The sequence below is a fragment of the Suricata suricatta genome, chromosome 8, assembly GCF_006229205.1.
Source record: "Suricata suricatta isolate VVHF042 chromosome 8, meerkat_22Aug2017_6uvM2_HiC, whole genome shotgun sequence".
Classification (NCBI taxonomy): domain Eukaryota; kingdom Metazoa; phylum Chordata; class Mammalia; order Carnivora; family Herpestidae; genus Suricata; species Suricata suricatta.
The window spans coordinates 17,239,706-17,256,820 of NC_043707.1; the positions used below are offsets into that span (position 1 = coordinate 17,239,706).

Sequence of the window (17,115 nt, forward strand, 5' to 3'; positions counted from 1 at the left end):
GCGGATAATTGTCATGGGGGGCTGTTCTGTGCATTGTAGGTTGTTTAGACCTTAACCCATGCAATGCCAGTAGCAAGCCCTGATTCCGTTGTCAGGTGTGACGAACAAGAATGTCTCCAAACAGTGCCCATAGTCCCCTGGCTGGTGAAATAGTCCCTGGTGGAGAACAACTTATCTAGATTAGAAGGGATGGACCGTGCCCACTTTAAGGAGGTAGAAAAAGGCTTGGCCACATCCCATCCGAAGAGGCATGCGGCCAGGTAGGGAGTCCTTGCGCCCTGGGGTGCCAGGAGGACTCACTCACTGGGCTGTCTGGTGGTAGAAGCTGTAAGAGCTCCGGTGCCATCCAGCCTTCCGTGCCAGGGATGCCTGAACGGAGGCTGAAGCTGCAGCGGCCGGCAGGCAGCTTTTTGCAGAGGCCAAAGTCTGAGAGCACCACTCGGCCTCGGCCCTGAGGGCCGTCAGGCCCGGCGATGAGGACATTGGTCGGCTTCAGGTCCCGGTGCACTGAAAATAGCAGAGCGGGGCGGAGCTGAGCGGCGGTGGGGAAGGCGGAGCCAAGGGTGGGGGCGGAGCCAAGGGCGGGGGCGGGGCGTACCGATGTGTAGGGAATGCAGGTGGGCCAGGCCAGACATCAGCTGCTGCAGCGCCTCCCCGGGCTCCAGGCTCCAGCGCTCCAGCTCAGGGTTTTCCACGTACTGAGGGGATGAGGGACAGAAAGTCACTCTGCAACCCGGGACCCACCAGCACCCCACCGCCCCTCCGAGCTCTGGCTCACCTCCTGCAAGGAGGCCTGGCAGAGCTCCAGGGCGATGTAGTGGAACTGGGGTCCCCGCTCGGTACAAAAGTAGCGGAGCACATTGGGGTGTCTGTCTGACTCCTGCAGCAGCTGGACCTCCCTCCGGACCAGGCCGAAGCATTCACGGAGCAGCCGCTTGACAGCCACGGCCCGCCCCTCCAGCTGGCCCCTGGGAGGTTCAGAGAGGGAAGACAAAGGAAAGGGCTCCCACCTGCACCCACCTCGGGGAGCCTTGGGAAAGAATGGCTCCCTGAGGGACAGTGGCCAAAAGTGCCACAAGAGCCATACCTCCAGCCCGGCTCCTGGCTACCACTCACCGGAAAACGAAAGTCCCGCCTGCCCCGCGGCCCAGCACGTCCTTGGGGTTGAAGGAAATCTTGCCCACCACGATAAGCTGCTCAGCTAGGGGAGATGAAGGATGAAGGAGTTTCAGGGAGCCTTTGCCTGCTGCCCACAGCCTCCCCTCTGTTCAGTCCCTCCCGCCACCTCCACCTTTCTGTGGAATCCCACCCTCCACGCCCAGCCTGGGGCTGCCACTTCCTCTTTGTGCGTCCTTGGCAAGTTATTTAACCCCCGTGCCCTTGGTTTTTTCAGGTGTCAAGTGGGACTCCTGTTGATGATCCCACACAGCATTACTGTGGATTAAATGAATCTGTGAGAGGAGGGTGGGGGCGAGGGCTGCTAGATTATCCTCCTTATCATTCTCCTTCTTCTGGGGGTTGCTGCCCAGACTTCTTTCTTTGCTTCCTCTGGCAGAGTCCACCCCCACTCCCCCACCTTTTGCCACTTATAATAAACCCTTTTCACTGAGGAATTGGCTCCAAACAGCTGGCAGCATGGTGAGGCTGAGTGCGAGGCTGCCCCCCATGCAGGAGGCAGCAGTGAGCCTTCCCATGCTAAGCCGTCCCAGAGCTAGTTCTAGGATGGCAGGGAGCCCCTGAAATGCCTCGGTTTCTCATTAAGAAGGATGAGGTGGGCTCAGGCAGGCAGAGGGCTGTAGACTTGGACAGTTATACTCTTCCCTTTGTGTAGCTTGTGAGAGACACCTCACAGTGACCCAGGCATGGCTATGCCCCACTCAGCTCCAAGGGACATCATTCATACAGTTCAATATATATGGTGCCCCAAGAATTGTGCGATGCAGTGGCCCTGAGAACACTCTACTCAGAGCTGCCTGCTCCGGTCTCTACAATTAGCTCCAGGAAAAGCAAATGAAAATAAGCATAAGGATCAGTGAGAAGGGTACCAAGCTGTCCCTCAGTATTGCTCTGGATAATTTTGGTAAAAATTCATTCTGGGCCTTTTTATTAGCCCTTTCTGGCAGCTCAGAAGGCAGGGATAGAGTTGTTGGGGTCTAGCAGACTGTGGTCATTAAGGGCTAATCAAGGACAATGCCAAAGAGGAACCACAGGGCCCTTTGGTGAGAACTATCCTAGGAACAGGTGGAGTCTGGCCTGTCTGGGGGAAAGACTCAGCTTGAGTCTGATGACCCTGGGGATGAGCAATTCTGGGGGCAGTGGGTGAGTAGTATGTGGACCCTCCAAAGCCAGTGAAGTGACAAGAACAGTAACCCCTCAGGGCTCAGGCAACTTTGCAATGAGCACCTTCTGACTGGCAGACCCCACAGGAAGCGGGCAGTCTGCTTCAGCAGAGGGAGGGTGAACACAGGGGTGGCCGCAGGGAGCAGCACTGAAGTGTCAGGCCAAGCATGAGGTGGGCTTCAGCCGGAGTTAAGGGGGCAGCACTGTGGCTCCAAGGTGTGAGGTAGTGGTTTGGAAGGTGAGCAGGAGGTACCAGCAGCAGCAGCTCATGCTAAGGACCAAAGGCCAGTCCAGCCTGGAGCCAAAGAAGTAGGAGAAAGAGCCCAGACTGCCCAACAAAAGCATGTGGAATCCCCCTTGGGGCATCCCACAGATAGCAATTTGAAATTAAATGAGCAAAAGAGAAAAGAAGTGTTTAAATAATAAAAAGTCCTAGGGGCACCTGGGTAGCTCAGTTGGTTAAGTGTCAGACTTCAGCTCAGGTCATGATCTCATGGTTTGTGAGTTCAACCACAGCATCAGGCTCTCTGCCATTGGATCCTCTATCTCCCTCTCTCTCTGCCCTTCTCCTGCTTGTGCTCTCTCTTTCTCTATCCCCCCAAAATAACAAATAAACATTTTTAAAATATAAAAATAAAAATACTGGCTCACAGTTTTAAAATATACTTAAAAAGTCCTAAAGAGAGAAAAAAAGAACAAAATGATACCTAGGTAATTGACTATTACTGTTACCAAATATGACATCAGACTAACCCAAATGTTGTTAACATCACCTAGGAATGATTTAATCATAATGGTGCTGGTAGCCTCTGGCAATGAGGTGGGTGTTATTTTTCCCGTTTGACAGATGAGAAAATCAAAGCTCAGAGGAGGAAAGAAAACAACCTGTCAAAGTTAACAGACAGTGGAGTTAGATCTCTACCCAGTTCTATGCGCAGCCAGAGTCCTTGAAAATAATGACAAAAAATGATGGCAGGTATTTCTACAGTGCTTAACTAAATAGAAGGCTGGTTTGGAAATATTCTTATTAACTCACTTGGGCTTAACCACCACACTGTAATGGCTTCTAATAAGCCAACTGGAAAACTAGATCTGCCCCCTCATTTCTCTGTCCCTGACTCTGCCCTTTATTGTTCACTTAGGCTCACCTTCTGGGTCTTCAGCTGCCTGGGCTTGCTCTGAGGGGCTCTGAAGGCTCTTCTGGCCCTGTGGGGTGGCCCCTGATGGCTGGGGCTGAGCACTCTGTGCGATGTGAGGAGGATCCGCAGGTGGTGGGAGGGTCTGCTGCTGCTTCTCCACCAGCCGCTGCTGCTGACATACAGGGCCGGAGAAGGCTCAGCCTTGGCCAGGCCCTGCTCCCAGAGGGGCCCAGTGGTGTGCCTGAGACATCCTGGCACGGAACCATGAACATACAGAACACAGGAGCAGGGGCTTGGGGTGCTGCTGGGAGGAAGGCAGGGGGTAGAATCGGAGGTAGGTGAGGAAGAGAGCTGCTGAGTGGTCTTGGAGAGGAGGGGCAGAGTTCCCCCTAGGAAGACCCTAAGACGTACCTCAGGTCAGGGGCAATGGGCTTACCTGCCTCATTAGGAAGATAATCCACCCTCCTAGGAGGACAGCAGTGAGGCTAGCTGTCAACAGGTCTTGGGGTCCCAGCCCTGAATACAAGTCTGGGGTTTTCTCTTCAGGATGTATCTCTGGGTTCCAAGCCTTCTCACGGCCCAGGCTCAGGAGCTGAGGACAAAGGAACATTCATAGCACACTCACCTATTGTGGAACCTGTAACCCTTCTCCATCCCCCAGGACAGGGCCGCTGGGCTTAGCTGAAGGGGCAGTGAGTGATTAGTCCACAGGGTGGGAAACATGGTGCTCTCCGTGGTGCTGAAGCATAATTGTGTCCCAGGAGTGTGGTCTTCAAAACCTAGCTGAATACCAGCGTCTACTGGGACATCACTAAAAAATACAGATAATCTTGGAGAATCACCAAAAAATTCAGATATCTATCTCCAAAGATTCTGATTCAGTGGGGCTTGAGTGGGCTCCCATGTGATTCTGATGAGCAACCAGAACTTAAGAATTATTGCTCCAGGTTATGGCTGTTCTAACCTTGAAGTACTAATGATTCTTGACCAACCCTCTCCCAGGGGAGCATGCTTATATAGTTTTTCTGTTTACATTTTCCCACTTGATAAATATTTCGTGATTTTTACACTGAAGAAGAATGAAAACTGTGATCCATATATTACAATTTAGATAACCAATATCCTTTGACACTTCTTATACATTTCTGGCAATAACACCATATGTGTCTGTTTTTCTTCCAGGAAGTGGTGTGGATCAATTGACCTACCCCCAAATGTTATTCCTGGAAGCCTGAGGAATAACAGCTACCCTCCCAACCTGCCAAGTCTCCCCTCCCATGCCCTCCACCCTGCTAGCACTGACCTCTGGGAAGAGGACTGGAGCCTGTGTGCTCTCTGAGAGTCTGTTCTCAACACCGCCACTCCTTGTGGTAGGATGTACCCTCAGCATGGTGGTATGCAGGACTGGGGGCAGCTCATGGTGTCCTAAGAGGCAGAGCAAAAGTCAGCTTGCTGAAGGTGGCCTCAGCCTTCCAGCTCAGGAGCTGGGCTCATAGATCCTTCATCTACTCCAAACCTGAGCCAGGAGAATCTCACCAATGAGCAGCCACTGGCTAGGGAGGGCCACACTGCCTGAGGGGTATCTGACAGCAGTGCTAGGTGAGCCCTCTCGCTCTCCTGAGACTTGGAGTGTCACTTCGTCTGTGGTGGGGCCATCTGTGGGGGCCAGGGTCAGTCCACGAGGCTACGGCAGAAGATAGAGAGTCATGAGTGAAGGCACTCCTCTTCTGCCACACCCCCTCCTTCCAGCCCATCAGAGACCCCTTCTCACCACTAGGGCCACCCCTGTGTGAACCAGTGCTTTAGAAACATAGAAGCCAGCTTCATCCTTCCCCACATACAGTGTCATCCTAGTGAGGGACAAGAAAAAGGGGAGAAGGATGAGTGATGGTGATGAGTTATTTCAGTTACCACTGAGCTGATGTCTTTGTACTGTCCCCTCCCACATAGACCCTGGGCTTAGCTATGTGACTTGCTTTGGACAAGGAGACAAGAGCAAATGTAATACAAGCAGAGGCTTGAGAAGTGTTTGTGCTTTGGGGCTTGTCCTCCCATGTTGTTCTCTGGAACCCTGAGACCACCATATGAGGAAACCCAGGCTAGCCTTCTGGGGCATGAGAGATCTCCTTTGACACCCCCTAGGCCAAACAGCCCACTAACTATGATACAGGGGAGAGAGGCCAACCAAAACTATCCAGGCTCAGCCAAACCACCTGCTGTCTGCAGATATTAACTAAGATGGCCCAGATCAGAAAAACATTCAGCTAACCCACAGAATCTTGAAAAATAATAAATGTTCATTGTTTTTAAGCTCTAAGCTTTGGAAGTGTTTTGTTATACATCAAAAGCTAACTGATGCAAGCTTTATAGTCATGGTTTCTAAATATATATCTAGCACAGGCCTCTTTCAAAAGCTCAGTTCTCTAAATCTGACCTTGTCACTTCATTCCTTATCTCCTCCTCTTTATCCCCTTCTTCCTCTAGAGCTCCCCACCTCTGAAAACAACAGCACCCATGTGCTTCTAGAAACCTGAGCATGACTCTTGACTTCTTGCTCATAATCATCAAACTCCTGATGACCAAATTCTTATTGTTTTTTCTCTTCATATCTCTTCCTTTCCACTTATTTCTATCTCTAGCATTTCCATCCTAGTCTATGCCTGAACTAACACGATATTCTCCATGTGTGCCTTTCTTCACTAAGATACTCTTCACACTACACCCAGAGTTGTCTTTCTAAAATGAAAAGATGATCAAATCACTTCTTTGCTTAAAACCCTTCGATGACTTTTCCTTAGCCTTAGGAGAAAATGTCCAAACAATTTAAATGATCCTACCAAATCCCTGATTAACACCCTCAGATATTATTCACCGCTCAGATCTATACTCCAGGCTTATTTAATTTCTGTTCCCTGGTTGCCATGCATGCTCTCTCTCTCTCTCTCATTTTCTATTCATCCTTCAGTTTTCAATTTAGATGTCCTTTCCTCCAGGAAGCTTTCCATGACTGCCTCTTGTCCCTGGTCTCAATTTACGTACCCTTCCTATATATTCCCATGGCAAATTTATACTTCTCTTATATTATTCTCTATCATACCATATTATAACTGCCCACTTACGCACTTGTCTCCCCCCACTAGACTCAGATTTCTGTAGATGGGAACACTGGCTGTATTATTGTACTTCCAGAGCCTAACAAGTGACAGGTACACAGTAAGTCCTCAATTAGTATTTGCGTAATGAACTGAATGAATAGATAATCCCTGATTTTACCAGTCTGTCTCTTTATTTCCTAATATGGGGACTCTAGGGTATTCAGTACTATAAGTGAGGATAGTAGTTAGTCTTTAACAATTAAGGCAGAGCACCTTCCAAGGAGAACAAGTTCCATCTGTACACTGGAATGGAGACCTGGAGGCCCCCTCTAGGAGAGAGATTTTATCCCAGCAGTTGCTGAATAGCAGGGCTATCCAGAAGGTCCTGGGGGCACTTGGCTGGGGGATGGTGCTGAGCACTGGTTATCTGCTCATCAGTTTGGTAAATAACCAGTTTGAAATATTTTGGCCCCTGGTTCAGCTGTACAAGTTTGTCATGCTCAGACATCACACCTGCCCAGAGGGCTCCTCTCCAGTCCCCGGGGATGGGAACCTACAGAAGCTGGGTGTCCAAGGCAGAGAAGTAGGTAGCCGTGTCCTGGGCGCCTGAGGCAGGCAGTCGGATGTGGCCCCAGCGGAGGGCGAGGAAATGCAAGGTGTCCCGAGCAAGCGTGAGATGGGGCAGCTGACGCAGGCTGTCCTGGTGCCAGGTGTAGATCCCCATCACGGGCATGCCCAAGTCCTGGGTCCACAGCACTGCCCCACTTCCTGGGTCCACGGTTAGCAGCAGGCCCATCCCACAAGATGCCAGGTGGCTCATGTCTGCCAAGAAAGACGGCTGGGGAGATGCGCCCAGGGAGCTCAGATGTGAGACATCTCAGAGCACCTTGGGGGGCGGGGGTGGGGAAGCTGCCCTGAGGTAAGCCATCAGGAGGGCTACTCAGGTATGTGGGGTCAGGTGAGATCACCTGGAGGCTTATGGGGATGTGGGAAGGTCAGTCACAGTTCACTGGGTCACTTTGATCGGTCAGGGGATCGGTCAGGGTCAACTGGGAAGCTGTGTAGAATGGAGCCATCTGTCAGGGTCATCTGAAGGTGACTCAGATGTGTGAGTCCCGGTCACTTGAGAGAGGTCACTTAGGATGTGGGGCAGTCAATCATGGTCTGATTGATGCCATGTCACCCAGGAGAAGTCGATCAGGGAGGCCTGGAGGCATGCGGGTCACTTGGGAGTCATTTAGAGTGTGAAGGGGTTAGTCAGGGGCCCTGGGGTGTCAGTGGTGATGTTTCAGGGTTACTTGTCTGGGTCCTCATGCAAAATGATGAAGTCAGGGTACAAGGGGTCGCTGAGGGGCACCTCTAAGGTCACTCAGTCAACTGAGTGGGGCAGTCATAATATTAAGGGGGAAGTCAGAATTATCTGAGAGGAGTTAATCTTGGGGAGGTCACTTAGGATCATCTCTCAGGGATCATTCAACACTGGGGGTCAGTTAGAACATGTGGGGACTCCTTAGAGTGCTTGGGGGTTGCTTGGAGTCACTCAGGACAAGGGGAGTCACCCAGAGTTACTTGGCTCAGCTCATTGGGAATATGGAGGAGTTAGGATGTTAGGACTGCTCAGGGTACTGGGGGCATCAGGGAGGGTGTGAAGGGGTTCACGGAGGGTCATCCATCAAGGGTATGTCATTCAGAATGCGGTGGGGCCTGGTTGTAGATGACACTCAGGGTTACCTGAGTTGGGGACCCCGCTCCAAGGTCGGAGCCAGAGAAAGGCAGCACTCACATTTTCCAGGCAAGCCATCCATGGGGGCTGCTGAGTAGCGGCGGTAGGTGGTGTTCCAGCGCAGGGCCGGGGACTTGGGGTCATGCATGGTGACCGTGTACTCTGCAAGTGCACAGAAGGAGAGTTACCAAGAATACCCACATGATAGCCCTCCCTCGCCAACCCCAGGGGCACCATCTGGCACCCTCTTGGAGGCCAGAGTCTGTGAGCATCACAGTCTGTCTGGATTACTGCTGTGTCCTCAGCTCCTTGTGTAGCACTCAGTGGTTGTTGACTGACAGACTGACTGGCCTGGATTCAACTTGGATAGCCAAGTGTCAGGCCTGGGCAGCCCAAAAGAGGGGGCTGGATGACCACAGTTTGGGATGCTGCTGGGGCCTGACTCACGTGTTCGGCCGATGTAGAGACGGGGGGTAGAGGGACCCTCTGTGGTCAGTGTCATCTGTGTCTCTCCTGACTCAGGGTCCACCACAAACCAGGCATCCTGCTTCCGGCCTGTGGAGGTGGAAAATGTGACAGCCCTCAGAATGGCCTGGGACAGGGTATGCAGCCTGCTGTCCTGTGCCCAGCTGGCCCCCTGTGACTAGGTCCCCGTCCCTGCCTGATCTGGACCTGTAGGCTGGAGAGATGCTTACCCGTGTAGAAGACACCATCAGAGCTGCGACACGGGGAGGCATGAACCAGCTCGGGGATGGTAAACGGCAGCCTCTGAGAGGAAGAATTTCCAGGAAGGAGTAAGAGCAGAAAAACAGATACAACCTACTCACTAGGTACAATTATTATAATTTTCACTTCCCAGAGAGGGTAAGTAACTCTGCAATTGTCACACAGCTGGTAAATGGCAGAGCCGGGCCTTGGACCCAGGTGGCCAGTTTCTGGAGCCAGCACACTTAACCACTTTGCTACACAGCCTGTTAACAAACTGTGTTAAAGCCCACACTCCATCCCAAGATGCCACCTGATGGTCCTGGCCTGACATCCTCCTCTAAACAGTTGCAGAGATCTCGGTGCTTCAAGGGCCAAGACAGCCTCAGAGAAGCCGAGGATCGGTTCCAGACAGTTCCGGACACCCAAGAGACATGATGACCAAAAAACAGGCGATCCTGGGTCAGATTCTGGATGAGGAAACAATAAAGGACACCCATGGGGCACTTAACAAATTACTATGGACTGTGGATTGGATAATACTATCACATTCATGTTAAATGTCCTGCTTTTGGTCATTTATACTCAGTTCTTAGGAATACATAGTGCCCCTGGAGGAGTAAAGAGGCAGGTCTGTAACTCATTCACGAACAGTTCAAAAAAGAAATTGTATAGAGGTGGCTGGCTAGCTCAGTTGGTGGAACATGTGACTCTTGATCTCAGGGTTGTAAGTTCGAGCCCCACCTTGAGTATAGAGATTACTTTAAAATTTTTATATCTAATAAAAGAAAAATAAATTGTGTATATACATTATCCATCTATCATCTATCTATCTATCTATCTATCTATCTATCATCTATCTATCTATCTATCTATCTACCTATCTATCACCTATCCATTAAGAGAGAATGATAAAGCAAAGGTAATAAGATGTTAAAAATTGATGAATCTGGGTAAAGGGCATAAAGAATTTCTTTATACTATTCTTGTACCTTTCTTTCTTTTCTTCCTTGTTTGTTTGTTTCTTTCAAGTTTATTTATTTATTTTTGAAAGAGGTAGAGTGCAAGTGAGGGAGAGGCAATGAGAGAGAGACACACACAGAATCCAAAGCAGGCTCTAGGCTCTGAGCTCTCAGCAAGGAGCCTTAGGTGGGGCTCAAACCCACAAACTGTGAGATCATGACCTGAGCCAAAGTCAGATGCTTAACCAACTGAGCCACCCAGCACCCTGCACATTTCTTTCTTATGTTGGAAATTACATTAAAATTTCAAAAATCCCCAAACTGCACATACTCTTGCCACTTGAACCACACTCTAGTACTGAGGGTAAGAGAATCAGGGCTTCCCAGGGGCATAGTCAGGACCAACAACAAAAGGAGTCATTACAACCTCTAATCAGTAGGCATGGCTCATGCTGGGATATGGAAGCACAAGAAGTGAAGGGGTACCTAACGTGGGGGACTGAGGATTGCCAGACAAAGTTCATTCATTCATTCAACAATGATTTAATAAGCACCTATTATTAGCCAGGGGCCAGGATCCAGTAGTAACAAAGACTGACAAAGTTCCTTCCTACCTTAGAGTTACAATTCTGGTGTGTGGAGGGGAGAGATAATAAACAAACAAAAAAAGACATAATGTAATACCAAGTAATAGTAAATGCTACCAAAAAAAAAAAAAAAACCAACTTAGAGAACTGGGAAAGAGTTGTTTGAGATGATATTTTAAAGATTTTTTTTAATGTTTATTGATTTTAGAGAGAGCAGGGGAAGTACAGAAAGAGAATCCCAAGCAGGCTCGGCACTGACAGCAGAGAGCCTGATGCAGGGTTTGAACTCATGAACTGCGAGATCATGACCTAAGCAGAAGTCAGTTGTTCAACCACAGAGGCACCCCTTGCGATGATATTTAGAGCAGCAGGCCAGGGAACCCAAGCCAAGCGAGGAAGTGAGCCATAAGGTCATGTGCAAGAAGAGCCCTGAGTCGAGGGATGGCCCTGGTGCAGAGGCCTTAGGCAGGGAGAGCTACCCACTGGCATATTTGAGGAATACAAAAAGGCCAGTGAACCTGGGGGGCGGGGGTAGAGAGAGGAAGAGTGGCCGGTAGTGAGGACACTGGCTGCAAGATCACAGGCTGGGAAAGAGCATGGATTTTAAATTGGAGCTAGAGGAAGAGCAGGAGGATGAGAAACACTTCTCACAAATATTCTGGTTCTTCTTCTGGGTTCCTGGTGGGATTGTACTTCCTTTCCTGCTTAAAGCGCACACGGCCATGACTTGCTTTAGCCGATGGGAAGGGAGCAGAAGAGACATGTGTCGCTTCTGCATGGACACCGTAAGATCCAGTGTCCCTGTTTCCTCTGAGCTTAGAGCTGATAACTGTTCCCACTGTTATGAGCCATGGGACACTGCACGGGGCCCTGTGGCTTCGCACACTCTGCCCACACCTTTGTGCTATCTGCTTGCTGCTGGGACCTCGTCCGACTGACATACCAACATCGCTTGCCAGTTGAGCTTCCTACACGTATTTAAGACCTTTCTGGCAGCCTTCCTATGATTCTAACCTAGCACATTCCACCTCGTCCCTTGTGACAAACCCAGAGTCACATTCAATAACCCCTCCATCGGAGTCCTGATGTACAAGACAGCCGAAACGGCCACAAATTCCTCTTCTCCCCTGTGTGCATTCCTCTTTGCTAGGTGACTTTGCGGGAGCTCTCCTAAACAGATGGAGTCTATTTCTTCACCGTTTGAGTCTGCACTTGGCCATTGGACTTGCTTTGGCTAATGAGACATTAGAGAATGTAATACAAGCAGAGTTGAGCCAGTGCTTATGCATAGGCCTTGCCTTCTCTTTGCCTCCCTTGTTGCTACCACGTGGACAAGCCCAGGCATGCCTGACAAGGATGAGGGACACGTGGCCCAGGTGTCCCTCTCAAAAGCCAGCCAATCACCAACCATCAACACCACAGCCATCGGTGGACCAGCAGCTGGCCACAGAGGCTTGAGCAAGCTGAGTCCAGCTTGAAGTGTCATCCCCCAGAATTGTGAGGTAAGTAAGTTGCTGGCATTTTCAGCCATTGAGTTTTGGGGTGCCTATTCACTTGGCAAACCCAAATGATGTGCCCCCCTTAAAGCCCCCAGAGTCCTAGAGAAGCCCCTGGGACACCCTCAGAGGTCTGACAACCTGCTCTGTAGACAGCTCTAACCACCACACCACCCCCTTTCAACAGGCCCCTCTGGACAGCCTTCCCATAATGCACTCGGAGCCTCTACAAGACACCCAGATGCCGACCATGCAGCCCCCTGTGCTCTGGCTAACAGAAGTCCAGGCCCTCTCCCGTCCCAAGTACTTTAGGAAACACACCATTAATCCCTGCTGTTTCTGGGTCCCCAAGATGTACAGGCTGCCATCGGCTGGGTCTGAGAGAAATGCGGTCCTGTGGGGCACAGAGGAACAGGGGAGGGTTAGACTCACGCCCTCTGGTTTCCATTTCCCTGTCTTCCCCAGCTAGTAGGAGGCGCCACACAGCCCCAGATCCAAACCCCTTCCCTTCCTTCCAACATGCCTCTTCCCCCAGCCCACCGAACTCCCTCCAGACAACTGTGGCTTCCCCATCTCCCAGATGCTCCCTCCTTCAAAGACCACAGATTCACTTACTCGGTGACATACATGGGCCCTTGGATGATGGGATCTGTGGGCACAGGGACATGAAGCATGAGTAACCCCCTCCACACTGCCTAATGACAAGCATAGCTCAAATTCATGGGGTGCTTCCTGTGGGCCAGGCACTGAGCCACTCACTTGACATGCATGGAATTTAATTCTCCCAAGAACTCTGTGAAGTAGGGTCATTTCCCTTGGCCCCATTTTACAGGTGAGGACATTGAGGCTCAGAGGAGTGAAGTAACTTTCCCAAGGCCACACAGCTGGAAAGTGGAGCAGCTGCCTACAGAGACTGGCTTGTTGGATTCTAGACCCCAGGCTCTTATCTTCCATGCCACAGTGACCTCCCTACCCCCCAACTCAGGGTCCAAGGAAGGAAGAATGACTGCCCCTTGCTCACCATCCTTCAGCGTCCACTTCAAGTCCCCTGTCTGCTTGCTCAGTGCGTGAAGACTTCCATCCAGGGTGGACACTAGCAGGAGGCTCTCTGGCCTGAAGCTCTGAACCTGAAGTGGGAAACAAAGTCACCTCCTCTGAGGACCCCAGGGGCACCCTTTGTCCTCACTGCTTGCAAGGCTGGCTGTGATTCCCCTTTTGCAGACGGGGGCAGACAAAGAAGGAAGCAGGATTGGGGAAGCGACTGGCTTCCCCCGTTGATCTCCTTGACCCTAGAGAGATGTTACAGTGGGAGCTGGGGTTGGGGGGGCGGGTGCGGCTCCCACAGTGTCTAAAGTCTGTCTGCTTCATCACCCCTCAATTCTTTCTGGTTTTCCAAAGAAGACAGAAGGTCTTGGGGCGCCTGGGTGGCTCAGTCAGTTAAGCATCCGACTTCAGCTCAGGTCATGACCTCACAGTTCGTGGGTTCGAGCCCCACGTAGGCTCTGTGCTGACCGCTCAGAGCCTGGAGCCTATCTTCTGATTCTGTGTCTCCCTCTCTCTCTCTGACCCTCCCCTGCTCACGCTGTCTCTCTCAAAAATAAATAAAACATTTGAAAAATTTAGAAAAAAAGAAGGCTTTTGCTAAAGGACTTCACAGCCTCCCTATGAGATCAGAGCTATTGTCTCCAGTGCCCAGGAGAGAGACTGAGGCTCACATGGGTTAGGTAATTAGCCTGAAAGCATGCAGAACGGCTGTTGGCATCTCTCTGATTCTAGCGCCTGGAACCTTTTTTTTCTTTGCCACACTGTTTGGCTTTTCTTGGGATGACCTCCTTTGCAACCCCCAAACCAGCTCGGCTGCTTCTGGTGCCAGCTCCAGGGGTCCCCTGGACCAAGGCTCAGGGTGGCCAAGGCGGGGAGGGCTGGAACTGCCCTTGCATCTGGCCTCCACAGGGCTAACTCACCTGCTGTAGCCCCTCCTTGAGCAAACAGGGTGAGGCTGAGCACCTAGCAGGAACCCTAACATCCGGGTGGCCCCGCCGCACCCCTGCAAAGGCCACATCCTGCTTCAGGACCCTCAGGTTTGGAGCTGAGCCAATGGTCTTGGTGGAGAGGCAGCAAACTTCCTCCTGGCCCCTTTCTTTTCCCAGCCTGTTTTGTGATCGGAGAAGAAACTGCAGACTGGTTGCCCACAGCTGAGCTGCTGGACCCTCACCATGTTTACAAATATGTTTTTAATTAGCTACCCATTTTTAAAATTGGAGATTCACTTTTAAAAATCTGGATTTCTAATTCTTCTCATTTCTAGTCTTTCTAATTTTTCTGGAGACACCTGCTGTGGCCACACCTGGCTTGAATTCCTTCTTGGCAACCGAGGGTGGGCCCAGAGCTGGAAGCAGGCCAGGGGAATGGTGTGAACAGCCAACTCCATGATCCAGTTAGCGGTTCCAGACCAGTGGATTCCAGTCTGGGCACCTTTACCTGCCCCCTGCATTTCTGTAAAACTAGACTGTTACCTCCTGGCAGGGCTGGACCCGATCCCCAACCTCCTACTTATTTATCCCAGAGGTTCTGAACCCAGAGGGTCCAGTCGTGGGTTAGGGAGAAAGGCTGAATCGCCTAAATTTGTAAAACTGGGTGTGTGGTCGCATTTCTAGACAGAGGACTCTTAAGTTGATCCCACGTCCCCTGGGACTTTTAGGAGGCCAAGCAACCCCAGCCCCCGTCCTCCCTCCCCCAGGTCCCAGGCTATTCTCTCCACTTGCACTCCCATGCTACAGGAGGGGTGGCTGTTCCATCGATCAGCGCCTTTCCACGCTGGCACATAAATCTCTCCCACCAGGTGGCAACCCCCCAGAGCCAGGGTCCGACTTGGGGCCACCTGGACTCGGAGGAGGGCAAGGCGTCCCCTGTTGTTCCTCTGCGCCGCCCCGCTTACCGCTCCCCTCCCCTGCCCTGCCCTGCCCCCGGACCTGACCTGGGAGCCTTCGCAGCCGCCCCACTTCTTACCTGCGTTTGGAGCAGGTCGGTGAGCTGGAGCAGGAGCCCGAGGCGGAGCAGGGGCCAAAGGCCGCCCCTCTGGGCCCCACTCGCCATAGCCGGTCCCTCAGTGCCTCCAGGGGCCACCAGGGCCCCTGCCTGGCCCGGAATAGGCTCCGCCCCCGGGCTGGGCCACTTGGGTACGCAGAGGCTGGGGCGCAACCTCAGCCGGCGTCCTGCTCCTTCCCCCGCCCTTCCCTTCTGATCATACTCACCCCCAAGTCACCCTGCTAGAGGTGGCTCTGGGAGGTTAGCAGCGGAGGCCATACGTGGAGACTTTCCCACTTGCCAAGTGTACCAAGGGCTCTACACCCTTCATTCTTAGTTCATTCAATCTTCACGGCACTACTGATGAAAAGCTGAGGCTCAGCGCTGGAATTCAAACTCAAGCGTCTGACCTCCAAGCTGGCACTCTGTTACTATGCTAGGAGCCTCCATTGAGAGGTGATGAAATATAGGTGAGCTGATGGACTCATTCATTCAATAAATATTTGCCTATTATGCAGCCTAGTAAGCAGGACACACAAGGTACCTGTCGTTGTAGGACTTCCATGCCCCCACACCTTGGATATCAGACAGTGCGGCATCAGAGCCCCCCTTGCTGTGGTGGTTACGGACCCTGTTGTAAGCGGACCTCCTGACTTGGTCAGGCAGGGCCTGCAGTGGTCCAATTAGTTGTCAAGTCTGGGCTCATGCATTTCTCCTTCCTTGGTTAAAAATCACTGCCCATCTGAGGATCAGACAGCTGGGCTCTGACTCTCTCTCTGCCTCCTCCTCTCTGTCATCCCTGGCCTTCTTGGTCATGGCCCCCACAGTCCCTGAAGAGTTCATTAGCTAGCTGGCCCATAGCCTTCCTCTGACCCCCAAAGATGCCACCATTGTTGGTGTCTCCAGGGTCACTTGCTACCACACACTGCCCCCACCCATACTGTACTCAGCTCACAATTACCTAATCTTGCCCAAGTAACCCCAACTAAATCATGCTTGGCTGGAACCCCACCCTTCTGCTGCTCCAAGGACTGACTGCTGAGGCCACAGGTGTCTGCTTCTCCACAAAATTGCCCTTGGTCGCCTGGAGCATCCCGTGCCCTCCTGATTGTGACTGACTGACACAGGGGAGCAAAAGACCGGCCCCTTTGCCTCAAGGTAGAACCACCTCTGGTATAATTTGTGCTGTAGGGTTTTTCATGCTTCACTCCCTGTCCCCCCTCCCCTGCTTCTTGGAGAGTTCATCCCATTGCTGAGCAAGAATCCCTGCCGCAGGCTCTGTTTTTAAGAACCTACCTGATCTAAAGCACCCTCTAATCATGTTTTCATCAAATGTAGCCTTAGAAAACCCAACTGCGTCGTGGCGAAAGGCCTCCATCAGAAACGTGTACATCGTAAAGTCTTTGGTTTGCTTGGTGACCCCTTCACGCTTAGCTGTTGCAAGGCTCCCAATTGGCAAAGTGGTCCTATCTTCATTTATTACTCTAGAAACCAACCCAAGCTACTGAGGGTGTAAATGAACCCTCCTTTATGCTTTATGTTTCATACAACTGTATATTTCCTTGGAATGTACATTGCGTCTGTCAATTATGCTTGGATTCATAGTCATTTCTCATGCAAATCAACTTGATTTGCATAGGCACCCTATAAATGAACTCATAAATCATTTTTGTGTGTGTGTGATATGAATATTATACATTGTAGAAACTGTTTAAGATTCAGAGAAACAAAAATAAGAAAACAAAATTCATTCATGGTTCCACATCCTGGAAACAGCATCTCCATTAACATTCTGTTACATTTTCTCCAATATTGCTTTTTTCCCCCTATGCCTATATGTTTTAGTGGGCTACTATGTTGAAATATTAACAATGTCTCCTCCCCCCCCCCCCCCCCCCCCCCCCCCCCCCCCCCCCCCCCCCCCCCCCCCCCCCCCCCCCCCCCCCCCCCCCCCCCCCCCCCCCGCCGCCCCGGAGAGGAAGATGCTGCATTCTCCTCACCTGAAGACAGGACCCCACGAAGCTTTGTGGGATCAAGGGCA

General features: G+C 51.4%; 1 protein-coding gene across 1 annotated transcript in view; it reads right to left on the reverse strand.

Annotated features, from left to right (window-relative positions):
* Positions 1-15,161, reverse strand: part of ERN2 (endoplasmic reticulum to nucleus signaling 2) — a 17,703-nt gene extending 2,542 nt beyond the window's left edge. Inside the window, exons 1-17 of the mRNA XM_029947758.1 lie at positions 15,057-15,161; positions 13,069-13,174; positions 12,663-12,696; positions 12,369-12,441; positions 8,993-9,065; positions 8,745-8,852; positions 8,358-8,459; positions 7,132-7,396; positions 5,251-5,329; positions 5,016-5,163; positions 4,783-4,904; positions 3,916-4,071; positions 3,489-3,648; positions 1,117-1,201; positions 779-968; positions 599-698; positions 305-507 (exon numbers count right to left, since the gene is read on the reverse strand). Coding sequence (XP_029803618.1) covers positions 305-507; positions 599-698; positions 779-968; positions 1,117-1,201; positions 3,489-3,648; positions 3,916-4,071; positions 4,783-4,904; positions 5,016-5,163; positions 5,251-5,329; positions 7,132-7,396; positions 8,358-8,459; positions 8,745-8,852; positions 8,993-9,065; positions 12,369-12,441; positions 12,663-12,696; positions 13,069-13,174; positions 15,057-15,143 — 2,091 coding nt within the window. The 5' untranslated portion in view covers positions 15,144-15,161. The remainder of the gene's footprint in view (positions 1-304; positions 508-598; positions 699-778; positions 969-1,116; positions 1,202-3,488; positions 3,649-3,915; positions 4,072-4,782; positions 4,905-5,015; positions 5,164-5,250; positions 5,330-7,131; positions 7,397-8,357; positions 8,460-8,744; positions 8,853-8,992; positions 9,066-12,368; positions 12,442-12,662; positions 12,697-13,068; positions 13,175-15,056) is intronic.
* Between the last annotated feature and the right edge of the window lie 1,954 nt (positions 15,162-17,115).